Source organism: Macrobrachium nipponense, chromosome 19 (assembly GCF_015104395.2).
Source record: "Macrobrachium nipponense isolate FS-2020 chromosome 19, ASM1510439v2, whole genome shotgun sequence".
NCBI lineage: Eukaryota > Metazoa > Arthropoda > Malacostraca > Decapoda > Palaemonidae > Macrobrachium > Macrobrachium nipponense.
The window spans coordinates 52,614,741-52,630,977 of NC_061088.1; the positions used below are offsets into that span (position 1 = coordinate 52,614,741).

The window sequence follows — 16,237 nt, forward strand, 5'->3', positions numbered from 1 at the left end:
CCCATGCCTGTTCCAGAACCAGCCCTAACGGGTGGCGGGGGTTATGGGAAACCGCAAGCCCAAAGGGTAGGATCCGCCTGCCCCCCTGGCGCGGAACAAGCAGTGTCAGCAGCAGAATTGCCCCTTTTCCCTAAAAGCATAAGTAAAAAGTGGGAATTAGCAATAGGTAAGGCCAAGACCGTCAGGGATCCTAGTGTAGAGGTTAAGGATGAGAAGCTGCTAGAGCAGTGCCTTTCGGGTTCAGATTTGGCTATCTTTACAGGATCGGCGTTGGATCCGACGGAAGTTCTGTTTCCGTCCTTGTGTTTTCCAAAGGACAAGGCTATTAAGTCATCCGTTAAGTCGGTATCGGAAGCGAGACCTGTTGAAAATTTCGAGACCATCCCTTCTTCTTTGAAAGTTTCCTTCCCAGCGGGTCCTTTTACAGATTCAGAGGCTGGGGGTAGCCAATTTGATGAAGTAACATTTAACTTGGCAGAGTGTAACGCTAATATTCTAGGTTTGTCTCAGAATTATAGACCTCTGGTTAGACAGTGCTTTCATTTTGGCTTTTCGGACATTTGGGATCATGTCAGTAAGAATTTCCCCGAGTTTTCGGGTGATATGCTAGGATTATCAGGGGGGGAGGGGAATCTATATACATACCTTCTTTCACTTAGAGAATGGCTTCTTCTTAGTCTTCTTCTTCTCCATCTCCTTTTACATCAGTTTTTTCTTCTATTCCTAATGTTGCTTTCCACTCCTTATCTACAAGCTCTACCTCTCAAGTTCCTCCTCACTCTTCTCTTTTGGGGCATGCCTTAGCTTCATCTACAACCTGTTGACAGGTTCCCCCGGGTGGTTCGTTCCCGGAGGGGTCCCATTCTAAGGTCCCTCGTTCAGAAGCGGAGGGTCCGGCTAACTGACAGTTAGGCATTTCGGATCCGGTGGGCGTCTCCTGCTCTCTTAGCGCACCTGTCAGTGCGAGCTTGGTGGGCGGGGGCCTCATACTGCCCGAGTTCTTCGGCATGGGTTCCGGTAGTTACACCAGGAATGTCCTCTCCCTTTTTCTCTTCTCCTTCGATGTCTTTCCCAAACTTTTCTCAGGGTGCGGCGGTTTCCTTTTCTAAGGGTTATGGTATTGGTGCTGGTTTGGTGGGGGTTATGGGAACAGAGATTCCCTCTTCTAATTCTTAAGTAACCGCTGCAGTGGGTGATTCTTCTGGTCTTAAGACCGCTGCGGCGGTTCCCCTTCCAAATAGGACGTTGGGTGGTAGGATTGGTACTGGTATTGTGGCTACTCCGGTATTAGGTACTGGTATGGTTCGCTCAGGTACAAGCGATCTCGCTCCGGGAGTGAGTTTTTCCGCGTTAGCGGGCTCCCCTGCAGTTAGGAACTTAGGTAATGTCGCAGGTGCTGCGGCTTCGGAGTTCTCAGGTGTTGGCTCAGGGTATTTGGGGAGGTTAAATGTAGGTGTTTCAACCTCCAGTTCCTTTGCAATCCGGTTTGGGTAGATCGGCGGCGCCTTATGCACCGAATTCGTCATCAGGTCTCCAGGATAAGACGATCCATGCGGATGTTTCACACCAGGGGGGGTCAGCCTCAGGGAGGTTTGCTTCGGATTCGGAACACCCAGTGTTTGTCAGTGCAACAACTCCACGAGCTGCGTCGGCTCTCTTAGGAGAGAGGGTTCTGGCACAACCGGCTACGGTTGGTGCAGGGATTCTACATGGATTGATTGGTCAGGATTCCAGTAGTATAAGGATTTATTGAGTTTCCCCTCTTTGCAGTCTGGTAAGTTGGAAGTTCGTCCTGTATCTTGTCCTGCTCCTCTCTGATCGGAGGATCCAGATAGGGAAACGTCGTTGGAAGAAGTCCCTATCATGGAAAATAGTTTTCCCAAGCGGGAGAAAGTGAATATAAAAGGTTGGTACAATATATTCACGATTTGTTTCCTCAGTCGAGAGTGGCGAAGGATCCAGTACACCCTATTCAGGCAATGTTTGAGGAATTACATTCCACAAAACCTTCAATACCTCGCTTGTCCTGTAAGTTAACTTGGTTTGGTCGGTTGGAGCAGTCCTTGAGAGAGGCGGACGTTAAGTTGACTTCTATAGTGGGTTCGGGTAGGCAGGATTCTTCTCTACTTCCACCCAGGAAGAATGTGTATGGAATAGCGGGTAACCCTTCGTCGGATATAAGTGTTCCCCTGAATGAATCGGTGGAGGCTCTTTTGGCAAGTGATCCCTCGTCGTCTAGAAGGTAGGAATCACCTTGAGAGAAGTGACCATTTTGGAGGACACCTTTCGGAATCAGTCTGAAGCTCTCTCAAACTCGACGGGTTTGTGCCGTCGGATCCAGTCCTTTTCGATTATCCGATCCCATCGGTGTCGATGGGATTGGCTCATCAAACAAATGTCGCTGCGGCCGGTACAACCTTTATTGGGAAGAAGAGGAGAGACTTACTTGAGCCATCTTTTCCCCCCCATTTCCCAGATATCCATAAGAGGGCCCTGTCCAGGGTGCCACTCGCACTCTGCGACAAACTCTTCATGAAGGATGAAGTGTCGGTGATCGTAAACTTCGTCTCTTCGACATCAGCGGTAGAGTCGCAACAGGCGATGGTATGGTTTGCGGCACAAGGTGTCAGATCCCCCAAGGGTGCGCGTATACTGTCACCTGGTAAGCGTACTGGCTCTCGGTCTCCTGTTAGGTCCCCTAAGAAGGTGCGGTTCTCCGCCAAGGCTTCCCCGACGGTAACTTCTAAGCCTTCAGCAGCGAAGAAGGGTTTTCGCAAGTAGGAGATGTTGCCCTCATCGACACCAGTAGGAGGATGTCTGAACCACTTTGCGAACATCTGGGAGAAGTGGGTTGTGGAGGTCCAGAGGAACGGATACAAGATTCCCTTCTGTTCTGTACCTCCCCTATCCGATGTTCCTATTCATCTGGCCAGTTATTCCCCACACACCATCAGGGGTATGGCCTGGCAGTGGAGATTCAGTCAATTTTAGAGAAGGGAGCGATAGAACCTGCTCCCCCTTCGCTGGGGCTTTATCTCTGGATTTTCGTGACCGCCTATAATCATGGAGACCAATTATAGACTTGTTGGGTCTCAATCAACTGATGGTTTCTACAAAATTCCACATGGAAACTTCCCAATCTGTGCTGAGGTCGGTTCGGAGAGATGACTGGATGATTTCGGTGGACCTCAAGGACGCCTATTTCCAGATTCCTGTACATCAGGAATCTCAGAAGTTCCTTCGATTATTGGGTCTATCCGGAACTTTCCAGTTCAAAGTCCTCTGCTTCGGGCTGACCACTGCACCTCAGGTGTTTACGAGGGTAATGTCTCCGATATCTGCGATAATGCATCGTCCGGGATTCAGAATGAGGAGGTATCTCGACGATTGGCTCATTCAGGCTTCGTCGAGAGAGGAAGCGTTAAGAGCAAGGGATTTCCTGTTACAACTGTGTCAAAGGTTAGGAATAAGAATCGACCTAGAGAAGAATTCCCTTTCACCACCACAAGTAAAGTCATATCTAGGTATGACGATTCAAACTCGTTGTTTGAGGGCTTTTCCGACACAAGAGTGAGTGCTTTCTATCTTCAGGTAAATAGAAAGCTTCAGGTCACCGAGGGCTCAACCAGTGAGCGAATGGAGAAGTTTGTTGGGGAGGATGTCCTCTCTCTCCCTTATTGTTCCCGGATCTCTTCTCCGGATGCACTCTCTGCAGGCATGTCTCAGGAATCTTTGGGACTTTCGGGAAGAGAGCACAGTGGTAATCTGGGACAATTCCTGCCTAGAGGATCTTCGGTGGTGGTCAGAAGAACCTCACATGACTGCCGGCGTAAGTCTGATCCTCCCGATTCCGGATGTTCATTTATATATACAGATGCCTTGGATCAAGGTTGGGGCGCAACCTTAGAGGAAACTCAGGCCAAGGGCCTTTGGAGGGATCCGGATTGGGAGGAATCGATAAATTACTGCAAGTTGAGAGCAGTAGAGAAAGCACTAACACAGTTTTCTGAGTTGGTCGGGGGAAAAGCGGTAGCGCTTTTCTCGGGCAATGCGACGGCGTTGGCTTACCTGAGGAAACAAAGGGGAACAAGGTCGACAAAGCTAAATATGATCGCACAGAGGATACTTCGGTGGTGCGAATCGCACGGGGTTTCTCTCCTTCCCCAGTTCATATCAGGGAAACTAAACGTATTGGCGGATGCATTGAGTCGGTCAAGAGGGGGCGAGTGGACGTTAGTACAAGAGGAAGTCCAGCTCTTGGTAAAGAGATGGCTGGCTTCAGTAGACTTTTTCGCCACAAGACTAAATTTTCGACTTCCAACCTACTTCTCCCCGGTAGCGGATCCCATGTCGTGCGGGACAGATGCGATGCTCCTATCGTGGGACAACCTACAGGTGTACGCTTTTCCCCCCTTCGGATTAATACATCAGGTATTAGGGAAACTAAGAAGCAGTACGGTGACTCAAATGACTCTTATAGCTCCATTTTGGCCCCAGAGACTGTGGTTCCCAGATCTCCTAGAAGTGTTAGAGGAACCTCCTGTGATCCTCCCGAAAAGGAGAGATCTACTCGGACAACCCCATTTTCATTATTATCATCAGAACCTGCGAGTGCTCAACCTAGCTGCGTGGAGACTATCCAGCGAGCGACGTGCAGTACGGGCCTCTCTAAGGAAGTGGCTTGCCAGCTTTCGTTGTCTAAAAAAGTCTACTAGAAAACTATCAAGTTTGGTTGGCAATGTACAGGAGCTGGTGTAAGAAGGAAGGACATAGTATCTCTTGTCCTACCATTGCAAAGATTACTGATTTCCTCTTGTTTCTCAGGAAACACAAGAAGTTGTCATACTCGACTATAACGTTATATAGGTCTATGTTGAGTAGTACATTACAGTTTCATCTCCCGGAGTTGTCTAACAGCAGGGTATTGCAAGATCTCCTAAGGTCGTTCAAAATTGAACGCCCTATGATACCGCTTCGGGCCCCTTCATGGGATTTAGCGGCAATTTTGAATATGCTGAGGTCTTCAAGTTATGAGCCCTTAGAAGAGTTGTCCCTGAGGAAACTGACCAAGAAAGTCTTGTTCTTGGTTTCTCTTGCTACAGCGAAGAGAGTGGGAGAGATACAAGCAGTATCTAGGATAGTATCGTTTTCAGGTAGGGATATCTATCTCTCATACGTACCGGAATTTGTCGCCAAATCGGAATCGGAAACCAATTCACCACTGAGAGCATTTAAAGTATCCTCTCTGGAGGATTTTGTTGGAAACGACGAACTAGAGATGTGCATTTGTCCGGTCCGTGCACTAAATACATATTTGGCATGCACAGAAAAGCTCTTGCCTCATCCACGGACGTGATTTGTGTCACCTAGGAATCCCTGTAGAGCCATTTCAAAGAATGCGGTCAGTTTTTTCCTACAGGAAGTTATTACTCAGGCTTCAGGTAACATTCCTGCCAATCCAGGCAGCAGCGATTCTCGCCCAAAAGCACATTCCATTAGAGGAATAGCTACCTCTTCGGCTTTCCCAAGGAACTATTCAGTGTCATCGATTTTGGAAGCAGCAACCTGGAAATCGGCTTCTGTCTTCACATCTTTCTACCTTAAGGACATTCAGTTCGCTTCAGTGGAGGGTTACTCGCTGGGACCTTTCGTAGCTGCTAATGCGGTAGTTTGGTAAGTTTGCACATCGAGTATTAGTGAACAGAGAGGGGGTTATTGCCTTAGGTCTGTAGCTTAGCAAAAGTTTTTTTTTTTTTCCATTAACGATACACATTATCAAAAAAATAGGTAAGCAGATAGCATGGATGAATGGCGACGACGACGATCACCAGCAGTGATCAACAAAGAACCCGAAGGAGCTGCTCTGGCAGCTCCTCCTCCATACATAAGAGGCCCCCCTTTTTCCCCTCCACACATGCGAGGTAGTACCACATGGGAGGTCATATTGACAGAGATGAGACCTGACTGACGAAACTGACACAAGGTGTACTCTGCTGGCAATCTCATCCAAAGGGCTGAGTTACAATGCATCGTAGGTGAAACTGAGTTACCTGCGCATGATTGTGTAAGGGGTAGGGCTGATTGTGATTGAACCCACCTCCTAAATGTTGTTAATCGGGCTAGGGCTAATTCAGGTGTTCAGGTGGTGTATTGCAATATGAAGTTTTCATTATAAAACTAATATTGTGATACTTACCTGAACACCTGAATGACTCCCACCCTCCTCCCCTCTCCAAAGATTAGTGATTAGTGCAATTGAAGGGAGAGCGCTCTGCCGGCTGGTCCTGGCAACAACGTTGCCAACGGTGGTAGAGGTAACTCAGTAGAAGGGGGTTTACCTGCAGTGTTGGTAGTGCTGGCAGTTAATTACCCAATTACGGGTAATTCTGTGGGGATATAGTTCGGGCTGGTCAGTGACCAGGGCTAATTCAGGTGTTCAGGTATTACAATATTAGTTTTTATGCATGACACTTACCTGGCAGGTATATATATAGCTTATCCTCTTGTCGCACTGGCAGAATTTCAAAACTCGCGGCAACCGCTAGTACACTGGTCGTTCAGGTGATGGCCACCCCGTTCCCGTGGCGCTGGTGCTCGGAACCATTCCCGTTTTCCTCAGATTTTCTCTGCCAGCTGAACCGGCAACATCGTTGTTGGTTCTCTGATAGAATTTCCTGCTCGTTGACTGACTTTTTGGATATTGGTATCGTATTCACGAAGTTAGCTTGGCAATCGCAGTTGATCTTGCATTAGTATGTCTGATTCAGGGAGTATGTTTAGAGTTTGTGTGAAAGAAGGGTGTAAAGTGAGACTGCCGAAATCATCGGTAGATCCCCATACTGTATGTAAGAAGTGTCGAGAGTTTGTATGTACGTGGGACAATAGGTGCAATGAATGTGAGTGTCCGAATGAGAAAGAGTGGAAGGCTCTTGTTAAGTATGTAGAGAGACTAGAAAAAGATCGGGTGAGAAGATCAGTTTCTAGAAGTGAGAGATCTGGTTCTTCGAGTAAACCTGTGAATGAATCTTTGCCTGTGTCTTCTCCAGCTCATTCACATGTAGATGTAGCACCTTCCCCTCAGGTTTCTCCTGCGTCCGTTGCTGTATCTGAGGATACTACTGATCCGCAAATTGTGAAAGTGTTCGCTGCCCTTGCATCCATGGGAGATCAGATTAAACGGTTAACGGACAAAGTGGAAGTGTTTAATGACAGTGTTGTGGAGGGGGTGCCTGATCGTCCCTCTCGTGCTCCTAGACCTAGACCTCTGTCAAGCTCCCAGACCCAAAGGAGAAGGCATGTCGACAGTCGAAGGGAGGCGAGAGGGGTTTACTCTCGATCAGTCGTCCCTTCAGGCAGTCCTGTTGTTGCGTCCCAGCTTGCAGCAGTACGCCATAGGAAAGGCGATACTGGGAAGTGCATTTATTCTTCGGATAGTTCGGCTTCAGGAAGGAATAGGCGTTTTGTGGAAGTATCGCGTCCTCTCAAGAGATCATACATGTCGACCTTGTCACAGGATGAAAGGGTTTTTGAACAAGAGGGTTGGAGTAGCCCTGAGATTTTTTCATCGGATGATGAGAAAGCAATCCCTATCAGGAGGAAGAGGATTTCTCGTCCTTTAGATGTGACTAGCCGTACAGTGAGCGGTATTTCCCCTATTAGAAAAACTCCGCTGCGTAGACGTCAGGATCACTCGCCTCTCCGTTTTAGCCCAGTGCGTCCTCGATCTCCTCTGCCTCAGGAGTCTCGTCAGGAAGCGGAGACTAAGGAAGTTCTGCGGGACATGCAGGAGAGATTGGCAGTGATTGTTAAATCCTGGGAAAAGCCTGAACAACCTTCGGCTAGACGTAAGGACTCGTCTCTCCCAGTTAAGTCCTCCAAGAGGACGCAGGACGTACAGTTGCCTCCTCGTTCTCAGGCGGGATCTTCTCGTAACCCAGGACGCAGTGTGTCCTATAGGAAGGACGAATCTCCGACACTGCAGGACGCAGGACGCAAGAGGAAGAGTGATGGACGCATGGTGGACGCAAACGTTACAGAGGACGCAGGACGCAGCATGTGGAAACATCTTCCCGACAAGGAAGAGAAGGGTTTTGCAAGGAGGCAGTTCCGCATTCGCTCTCCAGGCAAACTGTGGATAAGGATCCCGCTATGGATTGTCATCAGGATCTTGGATTTCAGGATATTTCTTCTCAGGAGGAAGACTTTGTTGAGTTTTTGGAAGAGGACAAGAATGTGGAAGCTCCTTCCTCGGACTACAAGAAGCTAACCGAGTGCCTCCTTTCATTGTTTGAAGGAGATTTTCAACCTTCAGCCCCGCTATCTCCTCTATCTCAATTCTCGAAGACGAAAGCACCCAAGAAATCTTCTTTTTTGAAAATGACCTTGTCGATTTCAGCGAAGAAAGCCCTTCAACGTATTAATGAGTGGTTGAAGGAGAAGAGAGAGTCGGGGAAGTCTTCTTTTGCTTTCCCTTCGGCCAAATTGGCTTCGAAGTCTGGTGTTTGGTACGCTACGGGGGAAAGTCTTGGCCTGGGAGTTCCTGCCTCCTCCCAGGGAGACTTTTCTAATATAGTGGACAGCTCCCGTAGGCATGCCTTACACGCAGCCAAAGTGTGGTGGACTTCTTCAGAGTTCGATCATTTGCTAAAGGGTATTTATCGGACTTTTGAAGTTTTTAATTTTCTCGATTGGTCGTTGGGTGCATTGGCTCGGACTTCAGAGATGGGAGATTCTTCAGACTCGGATTTACCTAGAAGCATCGTGTCCTGTATGGATAAAGCCTTGAGGGATGGAGCTAATGAACTTGCTTCACTGTTTACAGCAGGTGTTTTAAAGAAAAGGTATCTTTTGTGCTCGTTCGCATCGAATGGATCTTCGAACGCGCAAAAGTCGGAGTTGATGTTCTCCCCACTTTCAGGACAGCTTTTTCCACAGGACATCATTAAGGATATCGCACTTTCCCTTACTCAGAAGGCTACACAGGACCTGCTGACGTCTTCAGTAAGGAAGTATTTACCCTCAAAGGTAGTGAAGAAGACACCGAAGGAAACAAGGACAGCACAGCAGCCCTTTCGGGGTAGGACTTTTTCCCGACCAGCCTTTAGAGGGAAAAGAGTTCCGGCCAAAAGAGGTTCGAAAATCTCAACCAAACAATGAGTTAGAAGTCCTCCAGACGTGTGTTGGGGCCAGACTTTTAGACTTCTGGGAAGTCTGGCAAAGCAGAGGAGCGGATCCTTGGTCTGTAAGTGTAGCGAAGGAAGGCTACAAGATCCCCTTCCTAAAGAAACCACCTCTCCCTACAGCTCCGAGAGCCCTAGGGGCTCATTACATCGATTTAGAGAAGAGAGAGGCTCTTTGGCATCAAGTTGTCAGTATGTTAGAGAAGGGAGCCATAGAACCTGTTCTGGATTACGAATCCCAGGTTTTTACAAACCGTCTTTTTTCTGGTACCGAAGTCATCAGGAGGTTGGAGGCCAGTACTGGACGTAAGTCAGCTAAACTTGTTCGTAGAAAAGACCAAGTTTACGATGGAGACGAACGATTCAGTACTGGCAGCGGTACGTCCAGGGGACTGGATGGTAACGCTGGACCTTCAGGATGCGTATTTCCATATTCCGATTCATCCAAGGTCCAGGAAATATTTGAGATTCGTGATCCAGGACAAGATATATCAATTCAGAGCCCTTTGCTTTGGGCTTTGCACGGCCCCTCAAATCTTTACAAGGATGATGGCGAACGTGGCGAAGTGGCTTCATCTGTTAGGAGTCAGAGTCTCTCTCTACTTGGACGATTGGCTCATAAGAGCACAATCAAAGCAGCAATGTCTGGAGGACACGGACCTCACATTGGATTTAACAAAGCAGCTGGGTCTGATGGTGAACCTGAAAAAGTCACATCTGATCCCCACACAGGAGCTAGTTTATTTGGGGATTCTGATATCCTCAGTGACTTTACGGGCTTTTCCGTCACCCGAAAGGCAGACCATGTGCCTTCGGAAAGTGCAAGAATTCCTATCGAAAGACCAATGCTCGGCAAGAGAGTGGATGAGCCTGCTGGGGACACTCTCTTCGTTAGAGCGGTTCATTTCCCTAGGGAGACTTCACATGAGGCCCTTACAGTTCTTTCTGAACGAAGTCTGGCCAAGAAGATCGCAACCGAATTCCTTCCTGTTTCCAATTCCTTTAAAGATAAAGGAGGAATTAAAGTGGTGGCTAGCCCCAGGAAGGTTAGCAGAGGGTACGTCACTCCAGCAGAGGAACCCAGACCTGATATTATTTTCCGACGCGTCAGACGCAGGCTGGGGAGCGACGCTGGGCCCTCGAGAGGAGTCAGGCCTTTGGAACGAAGAAGAGAAAGCTTTGCACATAAACAGGAAGGAACTGATGGCGATTTTCTTGGCTCTGAAAGCGTTCAGACCGTAGATCAGCGGCAAAGTGGTGCAGATCAACGCGGACAATACCACAGCTCTGGCATACATACGCAAACAAGGAGGGACCCACTCGTTTACTCTTTGCAACTTGGCGAAGGAGATTCTTCTGTGGTCAGAGAGAGAAAACGTCACCCTGCTCACCAGGTTCATTCAAGGGGAGAAGAACGTCAGAGCGGACCTGTTGAGCAGGGAGGGACAAGTGCTTTCGACGGAGTGGATCTTGCATCATCAAGTATGCCAGAGGCTGTGGAAGCTTTGGGGCAGGCCAGTGGTGGATCTTTTCGCTACCGCAGCGACGAAGAGGTTACCGAATTACTGTTCTCCAGTCCCGGACCCTCTTGCAGTCGCAGTAGATGCCTTCCTACTAGATTGGACGGGGCTAGACGCGTACGCATTTCCCCCGTTCAAGATTTTAGGAAGGGTAATGAAGAAATTCAGAGAAAGTCAAGGAACAAGGCTGACTCTAATAGCTCCATACTGGCCGGCCCAAACGTGGTTCACAGAGGTACTGGAATGGACAGTGGATTCTCCGAGAAGTCTACCCACGAGAGTAGATCTTCTCAAACAACCCCACTTTGACAGGTTCCACAAGAACACCCCTCGCTCTGGGTCTGACTGCGTTCAGACTATCGAAAGACTTGTCAGAGCGAGGGGGTTTTCTAGAGAAAGCAGCGAAGGCAGTTGCGAGAGCACGAAGACCTTCAACTATTATCAAAGAGTTGTACCAGGATCGGAAGTGGGAGAACTTCCGTAAATGGTGTAAAAATCGGAAGATTTCTTCATCCAGTACCTCTGTGACCCAAATTGCAGATTTCCTTCTGTATCTGAAGAAGGAAGTGGGTTTGGCAAATCAAACCATTAAAGGTTATAAATGTATGTTGTCGGCAGTGTTTAGGCACAGAGGATTAGATCTGTCCAATGACGCAGATCTTAGAGATCTTCTCAGATCTTTTAATACGAAGAAGGATCGACATTGCAGAGCTCCTTCTTGGAATCTTGATGTCGTACTCAAATTCTTAGAAATGGATAGGTTTGAACCTATGGACAGTGCTTCTTTACGAGAGCTAACGAAGAAGACTATTTTCTTGGTAGCCTTAGCTACAGCTAAAAGGATTAGCGAGCTGCAAGCTATTAACAAACAAGTAGGATGGAAGCACAACAAAGCAGTTTGTTAGTTTCAAGAGGAATTCTTAGCCAAGAATGAGAATCCTTCACATCCGTGGCCAAGGTCATTTGAGATTTCAGGACTGGCTGATCTAGTAGGTCAAATACAGGAAAGGGTTCTTTGCCCAGTAAGAGCTCTACGTTACTACGTAGAAAGGACAAAAAGCATTAGAGGGGCTTCAGGTTCTCTCTGGTGTTCTGTCAAAGATCCTACTAGACCTATGTCTAAAAATGCTATGGCTTTTTTCGTAAGAGAAGTCATTAAGGAAGCACATTTGCTTTGCCAGGAAGAATGCTTCGGTTTGCTTAAGGTTAAAGCTCACGAGGTGAGAGCGGTAGCTACATCCTTGGCATTCAGAAAAAATTTAGCCCTCAAGGAAATTATAGATTCTACGTTTTGGAGGACAAATTCGGTCTTTGCCTCGCATTACCTCAGAGACGTGAAGACAACTTTTGATAATTGTCAAACGTTAGGCCCGTACGTATCCTCAGGTACAGTACTGGGCAAAGGAGTTTCCACCCCATAACCTACTAACATGCTAGGCTATTATTTTAATTAGGTTATAGTGTTTTATGGTTGTCTGAGAAGGTTATTACCTGCTCAGTTTTTTGGTGTAGTATTTTGTTATAGTGATTGTGTGTGGTTCAGGTGACTTAACTTTCCTAGCATGAATGCCCGTGGTAAATGAGGGCTAGGGTTCTCTGTCAGCAGATTGGTCATGTCCAGTTGTCAGACCCTTGTTATTAGCTTTCTCAACAAACAGGTCACATCCTAGTTGAGAGCTACTAAGGTTTAGCAGGCTAAGAGGCAGGACCTACGAAGTCAGCTACCTTAGCAGGTAAGGAACCTAATAGTAATTTTAAAAATTAGTTAATTTTTGAATTATGACGATGTTGCTGTCTATGACCCACCTCCAAATGTGTCAATCAGCTATATATATACCTGCCAGGTAAGTGTCATGCATAAAAATGATATTGTTATGATACAATAAAGTTTTATGCATACTTACCTGGCAGGTATATATATAGCTTATCCTCTTGTATATATATAGCTTATCCTCTGGTAGTTCAGGTGATGGCCACCCCGTTCCCGTGGCGCTGGTGCTCGGAACCATTCCCGTTTTCCTCAGATTTTCTCTGAACCCTGTCTCCTGAGGGGAGGAGGGTGGGAATTTAATTATATATACCTGCCAGGTAAGTATGCATAAAACTTTATTGTATCATAACAATATCATTTTATAATGAAAACTTAATTTTAAGTTCAAAAATGTCATATTGGCCCTTCCCTCTCATTCCATGAGAACCAGTTGGTTCAACATATGCTTGAAGGGGGGGAGTGTGGTCATCCCAGACCACCTTCACTTCTCACCTTCTCAACATCTTTGGGATAATGCCCACAGGTCCTTGGGTGCTCTCCTTGGGACCAGTGGTGGCTGCTCAACAAGTGTAGCTTACCCAGCTCCTCTAACAGGACAAGGTTGCATTTCGCCTTTGTTGTACGGTATGAATGTTGGAGTGACTGGCTCTCCTTCATCTCCTTCATCCTACACTCTTCCTTAGTGCAGAGAGTACTCGGACTGTTACATGCTAGACCTGGCGGCTGATGTAGGTAAGACACTCCTTACAGGGACCAATCTAATTTCTTTGACTAGGTTGTAGAAGCAAATATCTTCTTCCCCTAGAAGTAGCGGGGTGTGAGGAGACACTGACATAAGACAAACCCATTGATTGTAATTGCCTCATTTTCTCCAACTTTGAGGTTCTTTGCTTTTTTTGTAAGGAGGATTTATACTCCTCTCCTATGAGATAACCCAGAAGACTAACTTCTGATCTCGCAGTTCATAACTCTGATCAGGTATCATTGGCTGGATTTTCCTCCTCACTCTTATGACCAGGAAGGAAATATCTGGTGTGCTGAACTACAGTCAATTCATAGAAGCTCACTCAGATGCCTCCCACCAATCAGTGAGCCTTCCTATTGTGAATGACAAGAAGGTTTGAACTGTTATCGTGTAGGAACAAATCACATTTTTTAAAAAGTAAATTGTATGTTTCCTAACTATAAACCTGAGGTCCTTTACACTAATTGCCCACCTCATGCCACCCCTCAATCTGCTACCTGGGCATAAAGCAACTGGAATGTTCATCTCCATTTGGGAGGGACTCCCAACTACCGGACTGGTAGCTAACTACTGAACTGCCTTGGTTGAAAGTTTTAGCGGCTGTCTCCCAGGCTTCACCTGAAGTATTCCTATTGTAAAGGACCTCAGATTTGTATAGTTAGGAAAAATACTTTAAAAAATTGTGATATTTTTTGTCATTAGAAAATTTGTAACTACCAGACAATGGCAAAAATGATATTTCTTGTTACCTGAACCATATCAATTGATACATAGTAATTTTTATTCTCAATGTTTTATCCCAGTTATTCATTTGTTCCACTTTGTATTCAGTGGGTTTTTTTTTTATATATATTGATGATTATTTCAACTTTTTAGTTTTACCTTGATGTTTTTTCCTGATTTTTTCCCCTCCATGTATGACCTCATTAACCTAAACCTAGTCAATCACTTGACTTTATGTACATGTAATTTTAAATTTTAAAGATGACTCGTATGATAAAAAAAATTTCACTGCAACAGAGAATGAGTAATGTTTACACCGAATAATATTGTAATCAAGTTGAACTTTAAAGTTGAGGATAATTTGAGATGCTGTTAGATATTTCTGCAACACTAGTGAGTAGCATTTGTTACTTATTTCTTTTTCCTTTTCTTTTCAGAAAAAATGAAGATATCAAGAGTGAGGATACTGAGACAATTGTTGCAGCACTCAACAGTCTTTTGAAAAGTATGTTAAATCTATCCTTTATGTTGTCATAAGTAAACTTCAGTCTACATTACTCTCAAGGTTTTATTTCTTGCTCTGTAATATGAGAAATCAGTCTATTTCATTTCATTTTGTATTTGTAAGCATTTCTCTGCTGTTTTCCCAATGGGGCATAGTGCCATCAGTGCACCTCATGGTGCACTGTAGGCATTACTTAAGTTTCTTTGTAGCGTATATGCGGCCCCCAGCTGCAACCCCTTTCATTCCTTTTACTTAACATCTGTACATGTTTCCTTTCTTCCATCATGCTTTCCACCCTCTCCTAACAGTTGTTTCATAGAGAATCTGAGGTTTGCCTCCTGTTACACCGCTAAAATTTGCGCACTCCTAAGTTTCCTTACAGGACTGAATGATATTATACCCGCTGCTTAGCCTTTGGCTTAAATTTTATATTTTTGTTCTATTTAGTTTAAATGTTTGATAAAGCCATGATGAAACTGTTATGAGCAGTATAATTACTCTTGTTTTCTAAATTTAATCCCTTCACTGATGCACAGGAGGGTAAATTTACTGTTTGAAGTAATGTATATTGGATGAATTTGGCATGATTTGACTGTTCTTTATTAATACATCATATTTTTCTTCCAGAATATTTTGCAGGCCCCAAACTTGTGTGCTTTGAGGCAGTAGTGTCTGGAGATGAGCAAGAACTTGTCAAGCTGACTTTGTTGTTGTTGTATATTACAATGGTAACTAGTGCAAAATTAAACAACAAACTTATTCATTCTCCTATAATGGATTTACATACTCAGCTAAAGGTAAGTTCTTTGAATAATTTCGTTGATGTAATTCAGTTAAAAATTGCAAAGTGACATAGAAAAGTTTTTTCAGTGACTGTAAGTGTGTTAGAATCATTGCCTAATTATTGAGGTAAATATTCTTTAGAAAAACAAATGAACCTTTTATTCACCTTTACAGGGGTAGTGCCATCAACGCTACTCATGCGGTGTGCTGTAGGCTCTACTTAAAGTTTTTTATAGCCTCCCTTTGGCCCCTAGCTGTAACCCCTTTTCTTCCTTTCACTGTACCTCCTTTCATATATATTTTTTTTCATCTTACTTTCCACCCTTTCTTAACAATTGATTCACCGTGTGACCGCAAGGTTTTCCTTCTGTTACACTTTCAAACATTTTTACTGTCAGTTTACATTTCAGTGCTGCATGACCTCAGTAGTCCCAGTGCTTGGCCTTTGGCTTAAATTCTATTTTGTTCATGAAACTTACCTGTCAGATATATATATAGCTGTATTTTCTGAAGTCATACAGAATTTAAAAAACTTCCGACACACGCAGTGGTCGGCCAGGTGGTTAGTACCCATTCCCGCCGCTGGGAGGCGGGTATCAGGAACCATTCCCATTTTCTATTCATAATTTTTCTGTCGCCGGTGCTGGAAACACCTGTTTCCAGTACCTCCGTCTTAGATTTTGGAAACTTCATTGCCGCTAAGTATCCTAATTGTCTTTTAATTTATTTACTTGGATTTGTGGCTAGGCATACGCTATCTTAAATTGATTTGAATTTGATTCATTTTTGCATAAGATATCTGAATCTAGTTAGGCTAGTTTCAGAGGGTGTTGTCTGCAAAGATAGGGTGTGGCTACCGAAAGCTTCGGTAGATCCGCACTTGGTATGCACGAGGGGTATGAGTCTTGCTTCTTTGTTGAGATTTGTCATGTAAGGAGTGCGAGACTTTGTCTAATTCCGTAAGGAAGACGTATGATTCGTATGTACGCAATTAATCAGTAAACATGTCTA

The 16,237-nt window shown here is 45.4% G+C and overlaps 1 protein-coding gene across 3 annotated transcripts in view; it reads left to right on the forward strand.

Annotated features, from left to right (window-relative positions):
- The window catches only part of LOC135216961 (golgin subfamily A member 4-like), a 275,501-nt gene that overhangs the window by 19,659 nt on the left and 239,605 nt on the right, over nucleotides 1-16,237 (forward strand). For all 3 annotated transcript variants that reach the window (XM_064252500.1, XM_064252489.1, XM_064252492.1), the window contains exons 3-4: nucleotides 14,376-14,443; nucleotides 15,071-15,240. In XM_064252500.1, coding sequence (XP_064108570.1) covers nucleotides 14,376-14,443; nucleotides 15,071-15,240 — 238 coding nt within the window. The remainder of the gene's footprint in view (nucleotides 1-14,375; nucleotides 14,444-15,070; nucleotides 15,241-16,237) is intronic.